General features: G+C 41.9%; 1 protein-coding gene across 2 annotated transcripts in view; it reads left to right on the top strand.

Moving 5' to 3' along the window:
- The window catches only part of Arhgef38 (Rho guanine nucleotide exchange factor 38), a 131,263-nt gene that overhangs the window by 11,549 nt on the left and 94,005 nt on the right, over window positions 1-25,709 (top strand). For both annotated transcript variants that reach the window (NM_001427634.1, XM_087620624.1), the window contains 1 exon segment: window positions 20,168-20,355. In NM_001427634.1, coding sequence (NP_001414563.1) covers window positions 20,168-20,355 — 188 coding nt within the window.

Genomic DNA, 25,709 nt, shown 5'->3' with positions numbered 1-25,709 from the left:
CCCAGAACCCTGCCTCTGCAGCCCTAACTTAGCTACCAGAGGAACCTTGGGGAGCTGTAGTCACTGTCTGCAGTTGTGTGCAAGAGGAGTCCAGCAGGCTCCAACCGGCAGCTCCAAACCCACCGTCAGACAGGCAGACAGACAGATGGACAGTCATGGTGAAACTCAATGCTCCACACACCAAACCAAAAGGACATATAAGGGCATGAATGCAAAACTGGGCTTTGGACATGAGAGAAAGCAGAAGTGGGAGGGGCACAGGAGAGGAACAGGTTGGGAATAGCCAGGGTGCACTATACACATCTATAAAACTGTCAAACACAAGCTTAACAAAGAGGAGATCAATGATGATCCTCAGCTGATTTTCTCATAATTTAAACAAATCGCTTTTAGAGTGTGTTATAGGCAACAGGGGAGGAAGGAGGAAACGGGGAGGGGAAGGAAGAGAAGGAAAGAAAGAACAAGGAAACAAAGAAAGGAAAAAGAAGAAAAGTAAAGTCGGTATCAGTCCCTATGGTTATTACTGAAACCTTGACTTGCTTCTCCGGAAGTTTCTATTCACAAAGCAGCTTTCTAAGTGGCCCTTGTGAGAGCGGCCCTCTCTGCAGAGGCAGCTGTGACCAGCATCCGATTACTCTCCTTCACCCCCCCCCACTATCTCCCATGCCACACTCCTCCCCAGCAATGGTCTTACTGTTTCTCTTTCATAGCTAAAAGATGTCTCGGAGGTTTGCCCATTGTGTCACACGGCTGCGATGATGCTACCATCAGAACAACGTTCTCAACAGTGCCAGTGCTAACCTTTGGGGCAGGCCATGTCAGTGGCAGGGTGAGGTCTCCTGCACACAGGGCATTAACAGCATCCTCATCTTCATGCATTAGCTGCTAGAAGTTCTTCTTCACACCTCTCAGTTAAGACAAACACATCGGACGCTAAACGTTCCCAAATGTTTCCTGGGAGGAGGTGTAAAATTGTCAAGTTAAGAGCCACTCACTGGCACAATGGGCACTCAATAAATACTTATTGAATAAACGAATGTGTGGATTAAAAAATAAAATCAGTGTTTAATTTAGCCAAAAGTCCGTACTCTTAACAGTAAGATGTTTAAAATGGGAAAACTGAATACAGGCAAGATTTATCAATCTGAGCTCTCATTCTATTCAGGACAGAGAAAGCTTCCTTTTCCATTCATCTTTTCCCATTAAGGACTTTAAATAAAGTCATTTCCAGAAAGTGCCTGCCCATTTGGTTCCTAATTGTCCTGGCTGGGCTGGGCTGATCACTGTTAGAGCCTCTAAATTCAAACCAATGCTACTTGAGTATTTTTCAAATCCGGGAAACATTGCTGATTTCCTTCCGAAACCCACATTGCTACCTTCAGCAGCAATTAGCAGTCAGAGGAAATAAATCAGAAGACTCGTGGGTGCAGACAAAGTATTTCCCCGCCCCCAGTACTTGAGCTTTCAAATTTGGAGCAGCAGAGGAGCCCCTCCATATTTTCACTGAGCACCACCCTGGCGTCCCTCCAAACCCTGCCTGACGTGCAATTATTTTCAACCTATCTCACAGAAGGCTCACCCTATTCATCTTTGTGTGGGTCAAATTTCCATTAGCCGATAAAAGATTGTAGCATGTGGAATCTATGTCCATAGGGTTCCATGCAATCCTAAGCCAAGTGTGTTTTGTTTGTTGTGGTTTTGTGTGTGTGTGTGTGTGTATGTGTGTGTGTGTGTGTGTGTGTGTGTGTGTGTGTGTGTGTGTGTGTGTGTGTGGCAAGCATGGGGAAAGCTATGAAATATGACCTGTGCTAAAATCACTTCTAATCATATTTGGGTAGATGGCAAGGATCTAGGAGGAATAAAACTTCAGATTCAGTAATGAGTGGGTATCTGTTCTATATGGAGAAAGAAAACTGGACTGCTCTTGATGGGGATGGGGAAGATAATGTCCGACCTGTTTCTGGCTCTGTTGCTTGTATGACTTACTCTTTTTCTTTATTTCTATAAAAAAAGGATTTGTTTTTGTTTAATATGTCGATGTGATGGTCTGCATTTCTGTGCACCACATGTGTGCCTGGTGTCCAAGGTGGCCATAAGAGAGTGTCGGAGTCTCCACAATGGGAGGTGAAGGTGTTTCTCAGCTACTGGATGTGGATGCTGGGAACCAAAACCTGGTCCTGTCAGAGCAGCAACTGCTCTTAACCACTGAGCCAACTCTCCAGCCTGGCCTTGCATTTTCTAGAAATTAGGTGTTTTTTCCCTCTAAATAAAGCACGGAAGTAGGTATAACTACTACCTTATTCCTACCTCGTTACTTTTCTATTTTTCCACTATTGGGTTTTATGGTCCCTCTACCTAGTCACCACCCCAGAAACCTAGGCTCTGGCTTCACCTTTTCTGTACCCTGCATTTATTGACAATCCATGCTAAGTCTTTTTTGAGTTCCTCTTGATTTGCCCTGTTCTCATCACTGTCCTGGCAAGTTGACCAAGAAGACTGTCTCCCTTCTCTCCTTTCGTTGCTTTGCTCTCTTGCCTTAAGGCTTGATCATCACCTCCCTTCCCAAACATGGCCCCACTCAGCCAAAGTGACCTTGCTAGAAGAACCTAATCACATCTCTGCTTTCTCCAATGATCTCCTATTGCTATGGCTTGGATATGAAGTGTCAATCAAAAAGGTACAGTGTTGAAGACTTGGCCTCCATCTGGTAGAACCAGTCACTGAGTGGTTGCTGGGTCCTGGAGGCTCCGACTTCACTGTGGAATGAATCCACTGATTGATTCATAATCTGGTACCATTATTAATAGGAGGCGAGGTGTGCCTGATTGCTGGTAGGTAACTCATGGGGTATGAGTCATGTAGAGTCCCTCTTTCTGCTTCCTGGCTGCCCTGAGGTGAGCATCCTTGCCCTTCTACACTCTTCTGCGGTTGTACTCAGACTTCCTACAAACCAGAAACAAGGGAGCCAGCTAATTATGAACTGAGACAGAACTATAGCCATAATAGGTTAATTCTACTTTAAGTTGTTTTCCTTGAATATTTTGTCAGAGAAACAAAAAAGAGCTAGCACTCGTTCTTAAAAGTTCACGAGATTCCTAAAGGATGCCTTTAGGATCTGTCCCATGACAATCTCCGTAAACTTAGAACCTTCTTATGCCTGATAACCTCTTATGCCCCTCACACGAAGCTCTTTGCCCATCTAGCTTTGATGTCAAGCTCTCTATAAACTACTCCTTTAGCTAATGGCAAGTCTCTTCCCTCCTGCTGTCACTGAAGAGCCTAACTTCTAAGCACACTAGACCTTTTGCCCAGGTCACAGTGTATGGTAATTAAGATCTCTATACTTTTTTTCTTCCAATATTGGCTGGTATTTTTAAATTTCAAAGGGATTGGTTTCTAGGATCACTCTAGAGCCATTTTGTTCTTAATCTGTCTTATTTGTCTCATCCAATTTCGAACGTAACAGTAGCGGTTTGGCAACTCGACTTTATAACATTGTTTCCAAGCATTAAATCAGTTTTTATAGAAACACACATGTTCTATCACTCTCGTATTTTGCCAATTTGTGTGTATTTAGTTAAGTTAATGTAATTACAATAAAAACGCAGCCAATCCAGGCAGGTTTGCTGCTATACACAACCAATTTGTAGAAAATGTACAGATTAATTCTGAAGGGAAGTGCATAGACATCCCTGTATGCTTTAGAGAGCAAAAGGAAAATGCTGACTTATTCCTGTGACTTTAATAATCCACCATTCCCTCAAGATTACCCATTTCCTGAGAGTAAGGGCTGTTGCAGTATTCCTTACTACATATATAATAGAATCTACCCAAATCCAATAGCTAATTTTAAATTGATATTGAGAGAGATACAAAATTTCCTTAACTTCCCTAACTAGAAAACATAAAATTGTTAACTTCAAATTCTGAGTACTTAAGATTTTATTTAACTTCGAATATATTTGTGGTTATGATAAAATTGTAAATGAGTTTGGGGCGAGGTAGTTTTGGTATATTACCCTTCTGTTCTGCAATCAAGCGACTATATACATTGCTTGATACATAACTGTTGAAAATTATACACGAACCTACCATTTCTGGTACCAGGGGACCACAGGTGACAGCAAGAGTAGGTGCTATCACATAAGGCACATAAGCAAAACATTAAGGTCAGAATATAGAGTTACTAGTTATAACTCTTCTTTAGTAAGGGCCAAGTAACATACAAAAATAAATGCCTGTGATCACTTATTGGCAATCATTAATCAATAACCATTCTGAAGTCTAACAGTAGATGAGATCCAGCAGGGGCAGCTGAGTCCCTCATCTTCCTTGTTGTCACTTTCTTGAGAAGTAGGGCATTTGGTGGGTTCTCGAAACTTCTAAGCACCATGATTGCACCTTGAGAGAAATGGGAGACAATTGGGGTTTTAGAAGTCAATCATTACAGCAAATGACAAGTGAAGATACATTCCCATCTCGTTTGACTTCCGTTGGGTGGTAATGTACACATGAGGCCACCTGTTGATTGGGCTTTGTAGTAGTCCTTGCTGGTTCTGCTCTGTCCAGCTCTCAGGTCAAAGACCTGATGGATGTGTCATCAATACCTCCTGTCCCTGGAACATTTCCCAGGTGGAGGTAGGGAGAAGGACCGTCTAGGCCTTTTAGAACCAACGGCAGGTAGCTCTTGGCAATAGCAAGAACGAACGTCTCCTTTTGGAGAGCTATCTGTGTGTCTGAAATGGACAATGTGATTTCCATACTTTATCTCACCTCCCACAAAGTCCCAGACAGTGGCTAAAGGAAGGAGTCGAACCCATGTGAAAAAGCCCAAGTTGGAATCTTGGTCCCACTACTTAAAGCAGCGAGAACTTGGGTAAACTCACCTCTGTGTTTTCATTCCTTCCTGTTAAAAGGGGAGGAGGAAGCATGTCCATCCTGGAAGGCAGAGCCTGTATTTGTGGTCTCATATCTACTTCTCCCCCTTGGGTAGCCAGACCAGTTATGCAACCAGTGGGGCTGGAAGGAGGGAAGCTTACTGGGAGGGGTGGGTGCAGTCAGGATCTTGGTCTTCTGTGAGTTCAAAGGTAATGAAACACATACGCAGGAATTGCTTTGGAGAACTGGTTCAGCTTATTAGGGGTGACAAAGGCTATTCAAACCTTTGAAGGGGTGAGTGTAGATCATTGGCAAGGCTAGGTTATTGGTGATGCCTCATTTGCATGAGGAGGAATTCCAGGTTCTGCTGGGCATGATCTTATAAGGGGAAAGGAAGTTTAGCCTGGCTACCAGCTCTTTCTTGAGCCACCTCTGGTGAGGCAAGGGTCTAGGGCACAGGATTACTTGTGCCAGAGCATGCAGGCTACTGGACAGGGAGTATCAATCCCACCCCTGCCAATCTCAGGGTAAGATTTGTGATGTTTGGATATGCCTGTACTCTACCCTTGCTCGAGGCCTATTCCTCCCAGTCCCTCAGCTCCCTGGCCTCACAAGTTCTCAAATATGATACCTTATTAGTATTGCCGTTGCCAACTTTTCTTATTTCTCTTCTGGAGATGAAGCAATTTTGTAACATCACATGGCTTGGTCAGTGTTATATTCCAGTGAGGGGCTGCCAGCATCGTCCTGTATGTATCTCTGTCCAGCAGAATTCTACCACATATGCACAGGGTACCATGATGCCAGCATTGCCAGCCAGGGGTTGGGGTGAGGGAGTTCCAGCTGCACAGCCCGGCACATCTGGTAAGAACCCCAGTTCTTCTGTGTAATCTGCGAATCATTGGAGAACTTTTGCTTATATTTATATGTTGTTCCTCTGTCACTAAAATTAGCATAATATCCCAATTTTGGGTTGTAAGGAAGATTAGAGATAATGAGTATTTGCAACATTGGCCCTTAACAAATACTTCAAAATGGCTGCGTGTACTCCAGACTTGCACAGTATATTATGATAAGTAGAGTGGGAATAACAGGGTGTAACGATTTAATATAATACAAGTAATTTGGCTTGTTTTCATAAATAAAATATGATGTATGCATGCAGAGGAATATTACTAAACCTTTAAAAAAAAAAAGTAAGGCTTTCGAGTAAGGCATTTGGTACACACGACAGCTTAGATGAGCCTTCAGGACCTTACACTCAGTGAAATAAGCCCGGCTCCAAGGGACAAAAGCCAGATAATTCCCTTTAAAATGAAGTAGCCAGAGAAGTCAGATTTGGATAGACAAAAAGCATCAGGGTGGAGGAGGGAGGGAATGAGGGATTGAGAGTTTCTCTTTGGGAAGATGGACATGTTCTGGAGACAGAGAGCAGCAATGATTGTCCCATAGTGGGATGCATTTAATGCTGCCAAACTGCACACTTCCAGTCAACACAGGGGCTTTTATGTTACTCACATTTCCCTACAATGAAAGGGATGGAGGGAAGAAATGAAACCTAAGGGGGAGGGTAGCAACTGTTGGAAGTGTTGTTACCGTCACTCGGGGGTCCAACTTATACTCCCTTAGCAATCAGTTGACGTTATGTGTTGAATTTCACCCAGAAACTATACACGTCTTTACATTTTGTAAGAATTAGATGATGTGCATGACTCCTCTTACCCACAATGCACATCTTTGAGTCGGCGGGTAAGTATTAATCACTGTGGCCGTCATCCTGACAGTACCGTCCCAAGTAATGGTGCCGAGGGCAGCAGGAGGGTGTTTTTATTATGCACATTACCTTGAAATAACATTTTCTTTTGGCCAGGAAATTTTACGAAGTGCACACACAGTGTATGATAGAAGGAAGCCAAGCTCAAGGCTGTCAGTCAAGCGCGCTGCACAAGAGATGCATCACAAGAGCCGAAATGCAAGAATGTAATTAACTGCGAAGGCCGTTCTTCAGCAGGGTGATATCTGGAACAAAGCCGCTCTCGGTTATTTGCCTTACTGTATTTATACCTCACGTTCTCACTTCTGTAAGCCTCCCTCTCCATGTGGTGTTTAGAAATCCTATAAGACGTTATTTCAAAAGATACGGTCTATTGTGTTTAAATTGCTCCACTCCAAACTCAATTCAGAGTCATTTTGAATTTTGAAACGTAGCATCTGACATCAAAACCTCTTCCCTCCTCTCCCCTTTCAATTACTATAATGTTAAATTTGGGGAAACATTTAATATATCCATACAGTCTTGGGTGTCTCTGTACTCTTTCTATTTTATGTTCTCATTATGTAGTATTTATCTCAATTAAAAATAATCCTGGCAACGTCTATAAAAATGAACATCATAGCCATTTTAAATGTGTGGTTCAATAATGTTCAAGATATCGATAATGTGTATGTTCTCTCTCTCTCTCTCTCTCTCTCTCTCACACACACACACACACATACACACACACACACACACACACACACACACACACACACACACACATACACACACACTCAGAACCATTTTCAGCTTTACCCTCTTAGGCAGGGTAGAATGATAAGATGACTCAGAGGTTGAGAGTTCTTGCTACAATCCCAGGGGACCTAACTTTGGTTTCCAATATTCCCATTAAGTGGCATAAAACCGTGTGTAGCTTCAACTCCAGGACACCCGGTACCCTCTTCTGTCCTCCACAGGCAGACACACTGACATACTCATATACAGAAAATAAAAGTAAGTTTGTTGAAGGCGTACAAAGAGAATGTTTCACAGATCCAGGCAACCAGCACTTTCTCTTCTCTGTGACTTCTGCTCATTTGGTTTTGTGGGACAGGGTCTCACTGTACAGACAAAGGTGCCCCCAAAGTCCTGCCCCTGCCTCCTGAGTGGTAGGATTACAACTATGGACCACTGCATTGGCTGTCTCTAGGATTTTTTGACTGCTCTGGGAACCTCAGGGAAATGACACCGTATGGATTCAACCGTTTGTGCCTGGTTTGCGTCTGCACAGTGTTGTAAGGGATGCTAACATTTCAGGCCACTTAAAGGCTTAGTAATGTTCTACTTGATGTGTTTACCACACTCTGCTCATTCCATCATCCACTGGTGAGCCCTAATGTGACCGGAGCTGTTCTAAACCTGTGTACACAGACCTCTTGCATTTCTCGCTCTTCGTTAGTCTAGGTACTCATGCACTGGGACATACGGTAATTGGCCGTTGATTGTCTGAAGAATTACCTCACTGTAGTTCATAGTGTCTGTATTATTATTATTTTTTTGGCATTCCCACTAATGGTTTGGAAGAGTTCTAGACTCTCCAAATCCTTGAAGGAATTACTGTGTTCTATCTTTATTAGCAACCTAGGATGCTAAGGAGTGCCGTCTCATTCTGTTTAATTCACATTTTTGCATGATTAGTGACGTTGGACGCCTCTTCAGGCACATTTAGCTTTCTATTTTTGGAGAAATGTCTGTTCAAGTGCTTTGCCCATTTTTAAGAATTTGTCGTGGTTGAGGTTTAGAAGTTCTACACATAGTCTAGATAGTAATTTGTAAATTTCGTCTCCCACATTATGGGTTAACACTTTTAGTGAACTGATGTTCTTTTTGCACAAGTTTCAAAATGCCCTCGATGTTTGACTCATGGAGTTGTCTAATTATTGTTGTGGTTTAACCCTTTGGTGTCATATCCAAGTAGTTATTGCCAAATACATCATGAACATTCTACACTGTGTTTTCTTTTGAGTGTTTTACAGCTATATGTTGCACGAAGTAACAAAATAGCACCGTCCCATGCTGATGCTGGTTACTCTCTGGCCTCAGTGGTCTCGAAGCTTCCATGGTTAACCCCATGTATTGACCGCCCATCTCACGGCTCTCTTGCTGCAGACTCTGCTCATATTCCCAGCCATCTGTCCCCTGTGGTTAGCAGTCATAACTCCCTGTTACCTGGTAAAATCAAAACCCTAGAGGCTTGTAATTTATCAATCAGATTGATATCAGTAAATTCTCACCCCACTAAACTTCCACACAATGAGCTCAGAGCCAACTGATATTGATATAAATTGCCCACGTAGATAAGACAAATTGTCCTGTAATTATCCATCCCTTATAAGATATTCATAGCTCCCTGTGGCTATTTAAAGCCACACAGATCTACGTCATCCTTCTCTTCCTCCACCTCCTTCCTCTTCCTTCCTCTCTCTTCTATCTCTCCTATCTCTCCAAAACTCTCAGCCTGCCTTCCGTTTCCACTATCCAATCACAGGCTTTAGTCTTGTCTTTCACCTGCCCTCACCTGCTTCAGACAGCAGTCTACAGCTATAGGTTTAATAAAACTTTAGATACAATATTAAATAGAAATCTGGTGTCACTTTTGCTTTGTTCAGTATCATTTACTTAAAGAATGGTCCTCTACCCTCAGATGATCTTGGCCTCTTTGTTGATAAAAGGTCTTTAACCACAAAGGAGATGGCTTATTTATGTCTTTCTAGTCTATTTTATTATCTGTACGTCTGTCTTTCTATCACAATTAGTCCAATTAATTCAATTAGTTCTGAAGTGTAAGACCTCTCTAGCTTGATTCTGATTCTCCGTGATAAGATCTCCACCTCTTTCAGTAGCTGATCTGATAAAATCTTGTCCTTAGACATTTCACACTCCAAAACTAATATTTTTTTTCAAAATTAACTCATTTCAAGTAGCATATGAACTCCTAAGTCAAAGTTATGATAATGTTGCCTTTTTGGTGTTTGGCTTGATGTTTTGAAAACTTATGAGTTCTTTGAAGATTGTATACACTGTATTTTGAACATAGTTTCTTCTCTCTCTCTCTCTCTCTCTCTCTCTCTTCCTCCCTGATCCATCTCCTCTTACATGCACACCAAACTGTGTTCTAACCCATTGAGTACGATTGTGCTGCCTGTCCACTCTTCAGTGTATGACCATTCACTGGATGAGTCTATCTACCAAAGGCCATGCCATTAAAGAAAGCTAACTCTCCCTCTTCTAGCAGCTATCGTGAGATCGGCAGGAAGGGACTCACTTGGTGCTTATCTTCCCAACGCATGCTGGGATTTTGTCTGGCTTGAGGTTGCACAGGTCTTATGCATGCTGTCATAACCACTGTCAATTCTCATGTGCAACTGCCCTGGTAGGCCTGGAAAATACACTTTCGTTGTAATCATCTACTACCCATGACTCTTACACTCATTCCTCCCTCCTCTCCCTAATAAACCCTCAGCTCTGGGAAGAGAAGGTGTGATTTAGATGTCCCACTTAGGGCTGCACACACCACAGTCGCTGACCTTTGACCAGTGGTTCTTTGTGTTAATCGCCACTTACTGTAAAAAGAAGTTTCTCTGACAGAGGTTGGGAGATGCATAAATGCATTGGTAAAATAATGTTATTACAGCAAGGCAAGGTGGGGTATGTCTTTAGTCCCAGCAGTTGGGAGGCAGAGGGAGGTGGATCTCTATGAGTTCCAGAACTTCTTATTCCATCTTTAGCCCTGAACATCTTGTAGGCAGGGAAAATTTTAAGTCAAAGGCTTGGTGGGTGAGTTGGCGTGCCCCCTCCCTCCACCACAAGTCCAGTCTGATAACAGGAGGTGGCCACTTCAGACTCCATATCCACACTGGCAGGAGTCTCACCTAGGGTCACCCCCAAAGACCCCTGGAAACTTCCTTTGTCCTAGGTCTCTGACTTGTCCCAGAGATGACCCCAACTGATTTCTCTTCTCTCTCAAATCCCCCTCCCCACACCTGATCCCCATCCCGTTCCCCTCCCCACTCCTCCCCCACCCAGCTACCTCCACCTATCCACCTCTGATGTCTACCTCATTTCCCTTACCAGTGAGAGCCAAGCATCCTCCCTTGGGCCCTTCTTGTTACTTAGCTTCTTTGGGTCTGTGGATTGGTGCATGGTTATCCTGTGCTTTATGGCTGACATCCACCCGGAAGCTGATGGAAACAGATGCAGAGACCCATAGGCAAGAATTAGCCAGAGCTCAGGGAGTCTTGTGAAAGATTCAGGTGAGGAGAAAAGAATTGAAGGACCCAGAGGAGTCAAGGACACCACAAGAAGACCTACAGAGTCAAATAACCTGGGCCCATGGAGGCTCACAGAAGCTAAATCACCAACCAAAGAGCATGCAGGGGCTGGACCTTGTCCCCCCCTACAGGTATATAGCAGATGTGCAGCTTGGTCTTCTAATGGGTCCCCTAACAAGGAGGAAGGGCTGTCTCTGACTCTATTGCCTACCTTTGGATCTCTTTCCTCTAGTTGGGCTACCTTGTCTGGCTTCAATGGGAGAGGATGCTCTTAGTCTCCTGCAACTTAATGTGCTAGGGCAGGTCAGTACCCATGGGGGGGTCTTTCCCTTTTCTGAGGGGTAGGAGGTATAAGCGGGGCTGGGAAGAGAGGATGTGGATGTTGTTTTCAGAATGCAAAGTGAAAATTTAATGAATGAATGGAAAGTGAAATAAATAAATAAGTAATGTAAAAGCTCTTTTGCATGTAGAGCTAGCATTTAAATGGAGTCACATTATCATGCTGCAACAGTGTTATGCAGAGCACCAGAGAAAAGTGATCATGCTAACTTTTATATTAGTGTTATATGATTGTGTGTATAGTATATGTATATTCCTGTGTGTGCTTACCTGTGATGTGCATGTCAAAGTCATAGGCTGATGCTAGCAAGCTTCTCCCCCACCACACACACTCCACATTTTTTATTTTTCAAGACTGGTCTCAAACGATCATATCCCTGAGATGAGAAAATGTTGTCGATGTATTTACTCTTTATTACTTCGTTTATTTATTATTGCTGTGGCTGCTTCTTGCTTTTGAGAACTCATAGGACAAACCAGGCTGGTCTTGAATTTATAGAGATGTGCCTGCCTCTGCCTCCAAAGTGCTGAGATTAAGGGCATGTCCACCAACAAGCATGGCCTTTTCTTAGCTTCTGTGCCGCTTAGTTTTATGTCTACTTGACACAAGGTAGAGTCCTCAAAGGAGGGAGTGTCAATTGAGAAAATGTCTCTGTAGGATCAGGCTGTAGGCAAGCCTATGGGGCATTTTTTTAATTAGTGGCTAATGGTGAGGCCAGACTATGTGGGTGGTGCCGTCCCTCAGCTCGTGGCACTGGGTGCTATATGAAAGCAGATTGAGCAAGCCATAGGAGCAAGCCAGTAAGCAGCATCCCTCCATGGCCTCTGCATCAGCTCCTGCCTCCAGGTTCCTGTCCCCACTTGAGTTCCTGTCCTGACTTCCTTTGATGATGACCAGTGATGTGGAAGGATAAGGCAAATCAACCCTTTCCTCCCCAACTTGCTTCCCTCATGCTGTTTCATCACAGTGACCGTGACCCTGACTAACAGCTTCTTACACCTCTCTTCCTGATCATGGTCTTTCTCCCTTCAGGTTCCTTTCTTTCTGATTCCTTTCTTATTTCAATACTTCCTATCTAAGCATTTGGTCTGTGAGAGAAGCACCTTCCAAATTTCCTCTAAGGAGGATATTTGTTACTAAAATGAATGTTTGTTGGAACTTCATGCTTGAGAGAATCCTGCTAAGCACAATTCTCGAGCAGTTATTCTTTTCTCTTAACCTCTGAAGGCACATCCCTTTTCCCTATCATTTGCTCATGGATCCAATTGTTACTTTCTCCTTTGTATGTTTTCTTCTTCCTGAGTACTTTTAAGATTCTCTATTTTTATTTTACTAAAGCTCTAAGTTTTATTCCTAAGTATAGTGTGTTGATTTTGTTCATAACTCATTTACAGTATTTGGCTCTGAGAAATAGTGTTTTGGGAGATACAGTAGCCGCTCAGGTACTCAGCTAGGTGTGAGACTTCGTGAGCCCCTCCCCATTCATCCTGCATGTGGCCTGGTGATTAGGTCTTGTGTACACAGTCATAGTCCATTTCTGTGCGACACCACTGTCATCTCCTGCAAAGAGTGTTTCACTCCAGAACTGTTTCACTCCACTCCCTCTAGCTCTTATGATCTTCCTGTCCCCGGAGCTTTGAGGGCAAGCAGTATGGTCTAGTTGTCCAATTTAGTGCGAGTACTCTACAGTCTATTATTCTTTGCATGGTGACCAGTGTGGGTGGCTGTTTAAGTCCTCATTTACAGCAAAAGAACCTTGTCTGATGACAGCTGAGAGATGCACCCCTCTAGTTATGTGGTGAAGGGGAGGCCTCTTTGCTTCATTTCCTATAAATGAATTTAGGTCTTTTAATTCTCAGTATGTGATGCTTTGAACACTTCCTACCTGTTTTGGAATGTATAGGCAATATATTTATTTTTTAAAATGACAATTTCTTGCCCACAGTTATTTATATTTCATTTATTAATAGTGTGTGGTATGTGTACGTGTTTGTGATGTGTAATGTGTGTGTGTCTGAAGTGCGCTGTGTATGTGTAGGTATGTGCACCAAGGTGTGTACTTGGAGGTCAGAGGACAACTTTGTGGAGTAGGTTCTCTTTTCACACTTCTATGCAGTTTCTGAGGATGAAGCTCAAGTCATCGAACCGGGAAGGCAAGGCTTTCTACCCACCGAGCCATGTCTGAGACCTAGGTCTTAATTTGTTCTTCTTTTCTATCACAATTAGTAAGTTGCAATTTTTGACGTGAGCCTTTGAGTTTTGTTAATTTCTACCTTACGCTTCTTTAGTTAGTTAGTGTGGTACACGTTCAGGAAGCTTGTGTGAGGCCTAAAAGAGACCCTGCTTCTCTGACTCCTAGTTGAAAATGTCTTCCTTCCTGGCAGGGCTGTTGATCCCTGCCCTGTGTTATAGACCGTGACCAGGGTGGTTTCTCAAATCCTGCCCATGCTTTTCAAGTGTTTTGCTTCGCGTGTTTTATGCCATGCCACGCAGTTCACACGGAGCCTGGATTTTCCTGTCTTCCGGAGGAGCAGAAACGCTTTCACGCCCTACAGTGCCCGTTCTCACGTTTACCCTGTAGTCTATTTTGTCCAGTGCAAAAACAGCCGCCACGTTGCCTCTCTTCTAACTGCCGTTTGCTCAGCATTAGAGAACAGTAAGTTCACGCCTACCATTTCTCCTCTGTGAGCAGCACATGGATTGTTAAACACTTGGCTGGTCGCTGCTGTTGATTTCTCCTGACTGGAGTCACTACCGTGCACCTGTTCCCGACTCCCTGGGTTTTTGTTTGTCTTCCGGTTTGGTTTGTTTTCTCCGTCCCTTCGGATTGATGGTTTCCCCATTCATTCCATTTTGTCTCTATGGGTTTTGAAATGTCACATCTTCTAGTGGCTGGCCTCGATGTTTTAATGTATGTGCTTCACTTCAAAACACTGAAAATGTATTAATGCCTGTATCTTATATTACAATGACGTACGCCTGTTTAAAGTCCCTTCAAGCCACTGCATTCTCTCTCACGCCACCCCTTCCTGCAGATCAGTTATCTCCCTTCCTTCCTGGCTGCAGACTCTCCACATCTTAAATGAAGCTGGCCCATTTGGGCTCCGAGCTTTCTGCTAACCAGTTTCCCACTAAAAACCACTTTTTACCTGTGATTTCAGTCCTTCAAATTCTTGCCCAACATTAGACCCTTCATTTCTTGCATGAAATTCCTTCGCTATTTGAGCTCTTACTAGCAGCCTCATTGCCTCATGTCCCCAGAACCATTACCACCTGGAGGATTTTAAGTAACATACGGCAAGTATGTGCGTTCCTCCTCCACCGGAAATGAAGTGCCATGAGAAGCGAGGCTTATTATTTGGTGTTACTAAATAGCCATATCCCAGTTCCCAGGACAGTTTTAGAGCTTAATAATTAGTCGTTAAACATTCAACCAATTCAGATCCAAAATTCATAAAAGAGCAGTTTTATCAAAGGAAACTTGCTCTGGACTCACCCAGAGCCAAGGCTGGGAGAGGACAATGATATTAACGTGCTTCTCTTAAAGCATTTGTAACAGTTTCATTTCTACCATTTCTACTTTTCCTCCTAAGTGTGAGCCCCCTTTCTGGTCTTGATTTAAAATGTCCTAGATCTGAGTGTCCTAGATATGAGTATTTTAATCTAGTCAGACTTTTAGGTCACATGTGTGTGAGTGTGTGTGTGTGCGCACATCCACACACACACACACACACATGAGTGTACACACATGTATGAGAATAGAGATCAGACAGAACTGGCAACAGAAGAGATGGTGGCACTATTCTGCTGTGCCACACTGCCCACATTCTTGAGGTTCTCACTGCGCTGCATAACTTAGAAGGGGTCCCACAGGACGGCTCGGCAGGCAAAGGGCTGGCCACACAATCCCGACAACCTGAACCCATCCTGGAGCCCATGTAAAGGAGAACCAATTTCACAAAGTTGTCTTATCTCTGTAACTCTCTCTCTCTCTCTCTCTCTCTCTCTCTCTCTCTCTCTCTCTCTCTCTGTCTTTCTCTCTCTCTCCCTCTCTTTCACACACACTAGTAATAATAAATTGAATTTAAAACTTTTTAAAGAAAATTGTTTTAAAAATAAAGTTCACTTTAAAAGTGCAAACGGTAGTGGCAGAAAATATGTAGGAACCTACTGAAGCTGAAAATAAAATAAGCGAACTATAATAATCATATGCCTGTCTAGGCATGAAAATATTTTGGGACAGATTATACGCTAAGTTATAAAACAGCTATTAATACAGTGAAGACCACAATGCATCTACGGCTATTCATAATAACCATTTGCCCGACATGTGCTGCATGTATGTTAGACTTTGCAGATGTCTAATAAACGTCCATTCGTTTAATTCTCAAACTGCTTTGTAAGGTTTGCTATCATTGGCCTTAACTCATAGATGAGGAATTTTAAAAATAAAATGTTAGACTTTACTGAAGAGAGCAGCTCTAACAAATGGTAGAGGCAAAGTTTGAACCCACATTTTCCTGGCTCTGAACTCTGTGTACTTACCTTCAATAATAGTTATTATTACAAATATATATTACTTTACACTTAAAAAAATCACTTCTTAAATCTACCCCCCAAACGGCAGCGGCAGCAACAGTAATGTTAGCAACAACAAACGCATTAGCGAAACCTGTGAAGGAAACCTTCGGTCTCCCATCTCCCCCACCCCCTTACCAGTGGACATCTTTTCAAAGTCTTTGTATCCATAAAAGACCAGGGTCTTCCTGGTGTCTGTACCCTATCCCAGCAAGTTCTCAGGATTCCGAAGCTCATCTCAGTCCTCGCATAGACTTCTACATTTATTTCCTCTTTCTTACCATCTGACCGGTCCATGTTAGAAACGCACATTTCTCTTATCTAGCTGTCAACTATGAAACAATGGGACAACCATTTGCCTCGGGTGGCAAAAGCTGAATTGGATGTGTCTGGATATAGGATGGATTATATCCCAGTAAGCCTAGCACAAACTGGAGGTGCGTCAAAGGAGAATTCAAGTAATGAGGACAGCGCACAGAACATGGCAACTTAACCTAAGCTGTTTTACATGCATCCCCAAACTCACACTTAGTCAGAGCAACCTAAGGAAATTGTACTGTACACTAAAGTGTGGCTGTTTCCTGCCATGCACTGAATAGGAAGTGAAATACAGAGCAGAGTATGTTTGTGCTTTCGATACTAGTAACACCAGTGAGATAAAGGAGAACCTGGTGTGAACACTGTAGAATAAAGAATCCCGTGGCTTCCTTGCCTATGGGGAAGCTGAACGTTTGTGTTGTTTTAAGGAGTGTCCACATGAGCTGTTCGCTGCGTTCCATATTCTCTACAACAACTGTGGCAACTGTCCTTGATCCTTGCTGTGAATGCTGACAAAATCTAACAATTCAATTGGATAAAAAACAGTTTATGTTTGTTACCCATGCTCCAAGAAAAAATGTTTGTAGGTGTCAGAAGCAGAGAAGAGCAGAGAGAGTCACCGCACATTACCCCTTAAACACCTGGGGGTATGTTTTTGGTGATAAGACTTTAAAGGTTCTTTTTCTCGAAGCTGCATGCTGGCTTTGTAGCTGCTTGCTGGCCGTGATGGCAGCTGCTGGCTGTGCTGGGCTACAAATGTGTTTCTACGTAAAAACTCGGCATAAATAAAAAACACACAAAGTTTTAGAGTCAAGGAGGAGCTTGTAAAGGAAAACTTGGTGTTCACGGTAGGTACATTGTGGGGAGTTTGTTAGTTTTAGAACGGAAGCAAACATCATTTATGGAGAACTAACCATAAAATGATGCAAGCTGAATCTTTGTTCCTGTAATAAACTTGAGTGAGAAGAACAAACAAAGACATCTAGAAGGTTGCTCAACTCTGGGTTCTGTGAAAAGGGCTTTGCTCCTGAAAAACACTTTGGAAATTGAGTATCTTGAATAACAGCCTATGTCAGCTCAAAGGGGCCCCAGAGTCAACATTTATGACCAAGTTGCTAAGTAACACTGGAAAAAAAAAACCTAAGTCATTTTTAATTGAAAAAAAATCCATTGTAGTATGTTTTAAAGTGCAGCAGCTGGAACATGTGGGGAAGAACGTTGATATGGAATCCTGAGACTGGAATTTAGACCTAAAAGAAGTCTGGGGACATGTTTTAGGGATTTTTCATTGTCAAAAATAGTGAAAGGTCCTTAGGTTCTTAATTTATGTATGTAAGGTATACTTGTTTATTTTTCAAGATAATGCTAAGTAACAAACAGGACTCTATCTGGATTAGTTTGTGAGTTCTCTGCTAGTGACATTTTCTCTGATATATTTCATAAATCCCTAGAGGAAAGACTCCCTACACATTGCCAGTTTCCCTCTGCCCTCTCACATGCCCCACCAAGTCATTTCCATAAGGATGTATTTTAAATAATGTTGTATGACTAAATATATATGTTATTTTTATATACACTTTATAAAATATATATGAATATATATTATATAATATAGGCTATATTGATTATACATTCTATAATACATATATAATATTTATGTCATGTTATGCTGTAATATAATATATCATATATCATTAATATATTATATAAGTATTATATACTATACAGCATATGTATTGTATAGTATATGTATTGTATACTATGTATGCATCACGTATTATGTATAGTATATTATGCAATATACAATGTATTATAATTATATTCATGTATAATATAAATATATTACATGTTCATATATAATGTTTATACAACAGCTGATTAATATATAATCTATATTGCATAGATTATATATGTATAATTTAAAGTTTCGCTGTTTTGTTGCTGCTGCTGCTGCTGCTGCCATTAGAATACTTACGTGTACAATTCCTGGCTTTGGCCCCTAGCACTGCGTAAATATACAAATTGAGTATGTGGCATATACTTGTAATCCCAGCCCATGGGAGGCAGAAGCACGAGGACCAAGCATTTAGGGTCATCCTCAGCTACATAGAGAATTCGAGGTCGACCTAGCCTCACCACCATAAAGACCCTTCAGGGTTTCCAGTGGCTGTGTGCATGGTCTGCTCACTGTACTATTTCCCTCACACAGAGACGTTCCCCCTTTCACATCACACATGACCAATAGCAATGGCACAGCACGCAACTTGTCCTCTTAACTTGGGGCTCTAAAATACAGGATTATTCCACTGTTTTTTAAAAGCTTGATCAACCAGCATAACAGAAACCACCATAACCCCGCAACACAGGTAAAAATAGGAAGGCTGCAGAACCCCACCCCACATTCATTCTCTGTCCTTATGTAGGTTCTGTCTTCTGATATAGCCCATCGAGATTATTCCTTTAACATGGAGTGGCTTGGAAAACCATATGTTTTTATATGTCACTTGTCAAGCCATGGTCTTCCCCAGTAAAGGAAGGATTGATGCCAGTACTAGTACAATTTCACGTTGGAGTTTCCTTTACAAATTCTCCACAAATGTTTGGTTATGCACTTTTCTGAGTTTCTGGGGTTGGTCATGCAGGAAGAGAAGGATTGTTGTCTTTTACAGTGTCTACTTACATTCTTGGGCAAGCCTCTTTATAACGGGCCATTGGTCCCTCTCTTGAGCCCTCCTCCAGGCATCCATTAGCTTTGCCTCCAGGGCTGGCCAGGAGAAGGGCTCTTTATTTCCACTTGTGGATGTGTATTTTTAAACCCTTCTGTACAGAATTTCCAAGATCCTTTTGTGAATTTTGTCTTATTAGCGTTGAAGATTTCTCACATATCAGTTGCAAGAATAGTACTAGCCTTAAATGAAATAAAATTATGCCTTCAGTTGCAGAGACTTACATGAAAATTAAGCTTCAATATTGAATCACACACACACACGCACACACACACACACAGTCTTAATGTTTATGACTACTATGACTTTAAGTCCTGGTCTGAACTTATGGTGGATAGTTAGTTCGAAGCTTCCAGAGTTTTACGTTGTTATGAGAAGTTTTCCCTTGATGATTTTTGGTTATTTATGTTAATATGCTATTCAAACACTTGGCTTCACGTGAGATGGACCATTACATCTCAACCCTCTGCTAAAGGTTAAATCTCAACGAAAAATTAACCTGGATGCTAGTATAAAGTTTCTCTTCTAGTAGGGTTGGGCCTAAACCATTTTGTAGGATGTTTAGCTTAGAGTGGGATCACGCAGTTATTTCGCTGATTGATTTTTGTCCTGTGAATTTTTTCAAGAAAAACTGTCAGGTTGGTTCAACAATTAAGCAATAACAGGATTTACACGATGTTGAAGATAATCCACGAGAAGTCATAGTTGAAATATGTTCAATTCCCCCATTGTCTCACTCCTCATGGCTTCTGATTATGAATGAAAAGAAGGGAAAAAATCCAATTGTATGCCATCCAGTTTCATTCCACTGAATATTACCTACTGGATAATCGTTTTTAGTAATAGGGACAAACAGAAGTGGGACATATTTCACTTCCTAATTAACGTTTTCCTTGGTTTCAAAAGCAGACATGCTCAGAAGGTCTGAGTTGAGTTTTTATGTGTCCCATCTCCCAATGAAGGTCAGCTTTGTAGACAGACATTCTAGCCACAGGGTGTTTTAGGAGCCACGACCTTTAAATATCGTTTCACGACATTGTTGAAGCAGTTTTTCGTCTTCTTGTTCATGATTTTATAGGATCCCTGTCTAGTGGGGGGAACTAATAGATGACTTCCTAGGACCCACTGCTACGATCCCTAAGCCTTTCGCCCGGCTAACAACAACCCTGCATGTTATGATTCGAAGGAAAAAGAAACGTCAGTCTAGTGTCTCATCTGAACGTGTGTTGTTGTTTAACAGAAAAAATGACACCTCAGGCTGAGTGCTCCTCGGCAGAAACCCCAACCCCTGAGGAAGAGCAGCAAGTGGGACGGATGATGGCGAAACGGGCGAAGATCATCAGGGAGCTCATACAGACGGAGAGGGATTACCTCACGGATCTGGAGCTGTGCGTTAGAGAAGTGGTCCAGCCACTGAGAAGCAAACAGGTGAATGCAAGTTTGAGATTGCCCTTCTTTTTCTAGCATCTTCTCTCAGAGTCTAAACAGACACAGAGCACTGTGAAAAGCACCACATGTTAGCAGGGCGACAGGCGTTTCTTTCTCGGGGTCTCTAGTCTGAGATTCATAGAAGAAATCAACAGGTTGTAATTCTGGAACTGAGGAGCGGAAGTTCTGTCTCACTGTTTACAAAAGGAAACAATATCCTCAAACACGGTGGGAAGGAAATTCACAGTCTTGTTTTGTTCGTTTTTTCCTCTATCATGAAATATCTGTGTTTTTCCTTTTGATGTTTAATCCCAAATTTTGAAATAAGCTTTCAGCAGTCTCAGGAACAAGTTATTTAATTCAGCGATAATCATGAATTCAAAAGAGAAAATGGACGTAAAGCCCCCCCGCCCCCAGAGCTCACTTAAACTTATAACTACTTGGCCAAGTAAAATTCAACATAAAATTAATCTGGATGCTAGTAAAACATTTCTCTTTTATTAAGAATGGACCTAAACAAAATTCCATATTTATTAATGAATAATTCTTCCCCGTTAAAGGATTTTTCCCGGAATCATTCTGTAGGATTTTCAGCTTAGAGTGGGAGTACACAGTTATCTCACTGATTAATTCATCACTTGTTAAATGCATGATCGTCACTAGTCTCAGCTCTGGGCCTTTGTGAGGCTCACTGTTTAATGCAGGTGACAAGGTCATACAGTAAGAAATAAACAATTAAGATGAAAATATATTAGGTAACATTAAGGATACCAACCAACGCAGGGAAAGGGGTTGGAGTGTGAGGAGAGGGTGGTGGTGCTTCTTCTCCAAGGGGGGCAGTCATCACACACATTTCTAATGCATCAGAGCAGGCGAGAGAAATAAGAGAGGGTCAAGGGAGGGCACAGAACAGAGCAAGAACCTCTGTAGCACGGTGGTAAGTGGTTCTTGTATACAATGCAAAGTCTTCAACAACAAAGAGAGAGCAACTGAGAAAGCACTCAAAGAAAATCACCTACCGTGGTGGGAGACTTTCCAGATACCTGTGGACTTATCCACACAAAAAACAGGCACTGATATACAGACACAGTCACAGACAGACAAACACAGACACACACAGAGACATATAGACACACACACACACACAAAACCACACATACTTACAAACACAAGCACAGATACTCACAGGAACAAACACAGTCACAGGCACAGACAGAGGCACACACACAGACATGCAGACACAGGCACAGACAGACACAAACAGAGTCATAGTCTCACATAAACCCACAAACACATATGCACAGTCACAGACACAGTCATAGACACAGACCCAGATACAGACACTGTCACAGTCATAGACAGACATAGAGATAGTCACAAACAGACATACGCAGACACACAGACACAGACACATATACACACACAGACACACACAATGACATACACAGACATACATATACACACAAAGGCATACATACAATCACACATACACACATACAATCACACACAGACATACAGACACACACTGACACAGTCATAGTCATAGACACAGACACAAACACACACAGACACATACAGACACACACAGTCACAGGAACAGACATAGGCACACATACAGATATAAAGACACAGACACAGACAGACACAAACAGAGTCATAGTTTCACATAAACCCACAGACATATATGCATAGTCACAGACAGTCATAGACACAGACCCAGATAGAGACACGGTCACAGTCATAGACATACACAGAGATAGTCACAGATATACACAGACCACAGACATAGACATAGTCACAGACAGATACACATAGACCCAGTCACAGACACAGTCACATACAGACACAGTCATAGACATAGACCCAGATAGAGACACAGTCACAGTCATAGACATACACAGAGATAGTCACAGATATACACAGACCACAGACATAGACATAGACACAGACAGTTACACATAGACACAGACACAGACACTTATGGTCACAGACACACAAAGACACATTTACAGACACAGTCACACAGACACTGTCACAGTCACATTTATAGACACATCCACAAACAGACACAGTTATAGACAGACACATAATTTTCATACAAAGATCTGCAGGCTTATAAATATGTAACTCATTGTATAACTTACTTTAATCTTTTCATGACTTCTAACAGTTCAGAGTATTTTTCCGCTGTTACTGATCACTGTATAAACATTTCCTTTGTTTTTCTCTCTGTCTGTTTACCTCCTTGGAATAGACCCTCAGAAATGGAACTGTTAGAAATCATGTTAGGGGTAAGCATGGTGACACAAGCCTTTAACCCCAACAGCTGGGAGTCAGAGGAGGGTGGATCTCTGAGTTCGAGGTCAGCCTGGTCTACTGAGAGTTTCAGGCTAGATAGGGTAACATAGAAAGATGCTGTCTCAAAAAGCAGTGTAATTAAGTTGATTGGTTTCCTGTTTTTAATATTAACTCCAACCAAAATTCAATAGTCCTGATTTTTATCCTATTAATGAATGGTTAAGGAGTCTTTTTTCTGTATTATTCCTCCTGAAAAACATCTTCTGGTATATTTCTTAGTGTTTATAAATTTATCTCTTTCACATTCTTAGTTTTTAAAAATTATCATTTATATACTTCCTCGTTATTTTATAACACCTGTTTTGAATATTATTTTTTCTTCCTAAGTGTTGTGAGTAACTTTCTTAGGTTGTCTTTGGTCTCCTAACGTTGGTTAAGAGCTAGGGTCTTTTGCTTTTTGTCTTGCTTTGTTTCTTACCATGTTTGTGCATTGAGGATTTAGTTTCTTAGTGTGTACCCACAATGATAAGATTATTACTAATCAGTCGTACTAACAACTGCTATAATTTCACTGTACCTCCTCCAGTATGTATAACCAGTATATAGAAGCTCCCCTCACCCCGTGGGGTGTGTGTGTGTGTGTGTGTGTGTGTGTGTGTTTGCATGTGTTGGGGGCACATGTTTGTGAGTAGTACTGGTATATGTGGAGGCTCACAGAGTCTCCTTCAGGTTCTGTCATTAGAATGGTCTTACCTCTGAACCTGTAGATCCCCCTTCAGGCTAGCCTTAGTTTGTTCTGGGAATTTCATGTCTGTGTCCACCAGCGGGTTAGGATAACCTACTGGCATTTTGGGGGAGTATAGGGGTGCCGACCAATCTCTCTAATCTCCTATTTCTTAGTGTAAGATTCTTCATATAAAAGGCTATAAAAACATTCACTAACAAACGGCAGGGGTGGGGTGCAGTGTGTGAAGGGATGCTTGACACAGAAGCAGCATTACAGACTATTCTCAGGGTAGATGACTACAATGCTCATTCACGGGGGTTTCCCCACGTGTAGCTAACTTCAGCGGTCAATGATGCAAATCACAAGGCTCAGATCTACTCCTATTTGCTACATTATAATTCTAATGAGTTGGTTACAACTTAATTTTTTTTTAACACAGTTCTCTTTGCTTAGGAATCACAAGATTACCCACCCTCCTCACTGTGGCATCCAGGTTTGGTATTAGACAGACAAACATCATCTCTGACGATGTCGAATTTGAAATTCTTTTACTTCCAAAAGTTTTAATTTGTGATTGAGTAATAACCACTCCAGAGTGTCTGTAACTCTTACAGACATGGACAGGAGTGGAGAAGAAGCTGGTTATTTTAGATGCTGCTGGTTCGTTAACTGACCAACTCTTCAGGGTTCATTACCTTCTTTACATCCTCCTTCTTACCTGCTAGGCAGTGCACACTACCCAGCTGCCGTCAATTACTGCCAAAGCATGACTTTCAAGTCACCATGAGAACAACTGGAGTTAAATCTGAGGCCAACAGTGCTGTTAAACCTGACCTTGTGTGTGTGTGTGTGTGTGTGTGTGTGTGTGTGTGTGTGTGTGTGTGTGTGTGTGTGTGTGATGAAGAGAGCAGCCCACCCAGGAAAGCACCACATTCCATTCAAGCTCAGTGAATGGTGTGTGAATGAATGAGTAGATCCAGCCCTTTGACTGACAATTATCCTCTGACAGTCATGGTGGCAAATCTTACCTTAACATTAGGGCTTTCTGTCACAGGTCTTCACTGACCTGAAAAGCAGATCACAGTCCCCTTAATAGCATTGTGAAGAAAGCCAACATACCTACAACATTCAATGTGGAACTATTTAATGTGAAAACAAGGTCCGGTTATCTCAACAAGAGGAGAGTGTCTATGGTTTTTGGCTGTGAATCAAACTATATCAAACCAGTACAAACCAAGCTAACAATGGATTTATATTCTATGTGCAAGGAAAGGACAAAGGAAGGTCAAAGATGACAGAGGAGTTTGGATGCACATTCTTATTTTTGTTTATGTTTTTCAATTTCTGATCCTCACATGTTACAAAAGTACCAAAGACTTCAAGGGGCCTAAGCCAGTCTGTTACTCTTCAGTGTCCTTCCCTAGAGCAGTGGTTCTTAATGTGTAGGTCAAATGACTCGTTCACAGGGGTCACCTAAGTCCATCTGATAACACAGACGTTTACATTATGGTTCATAACACTAGCAAGATACGGTTTTGAAGTAGCAACGAAAATCATCGTATAGTTGGGGGTTGCCACAACATGGGGAACTGTATTAAATGGCTGCAGCATTAGGAAGGCTGAGAACCACTGCCCTAGAGGCAAGACAGGTACAGGTTTTTTTTCACTCTTCCAAAGGTGTGTGTATCCCCCATGCCTTTGCATACTTGTGTGCTTTGCACTTGAAATAGTATCTTTCCTAGAAAGTGACAAGAAAAACAATCTGTAATTTCATGTTGTCACATTGGGATCTTCTGTTTAATTTTGTATATACTATGTGGCAATGACTTTGTAAATAATACTTATTAGAAAAATATTAGGAGGGGGCTGGGCAGATGACTCAGTTGATAAAGCATTTGCCATGCAGCCATGAGGAGCCTAATAGCCCATGAAATCTGACCTCATCTATAGCCCCAGCTGTGGTGTTAGCAGCACGATTGTAGCCAATCTGTGGGTTCCAGATTCAGTGAGAAAAACTGTTTCAGAAATCATGTGGAAAGCCATAGAAGGAGTCATAGACAAACATCAGCTTCTGGCCTCCATACCTGCTCATGCAGGTGAGTACTTACCCATACACTCATGCACACGGCACATGCGTGTGTGCGTGCACACACACACACAGAGTAAAAAAAAATGAAAGAAAATGAGAGGTATACCCTAAGTCATCTATAGTTCTTTTGCTCAGAAAGGAGCGTGACAAACATAAAATTTATATTTATATATAAAAATAAGCATGAAAAATTAGCACAAAGATACACTGATGTTTTCTGAAGTTTGAATACAAGTTAGA

The sequence above is a fragment of the Rattus norvegicus genome, chromosome 2 (genome assembly GCF_021556685.1).
Source record: "Rattus norvegicus strain SHRSP/BbbUtx chromosome 2, alternate assembly SHRSP_T2T, whole genome shotgun sequence".
NCBI lineage: Eukaryota > Metazoa > Chordata > Mammalia > Rodentia > Muridae > Rattus > Rattus norvegicus.
The sequence above is the reverse complement of the archived record's forward strand: the minus strand, read 5'-3'. Positions and strand labels throughout refer to the sequence as shown.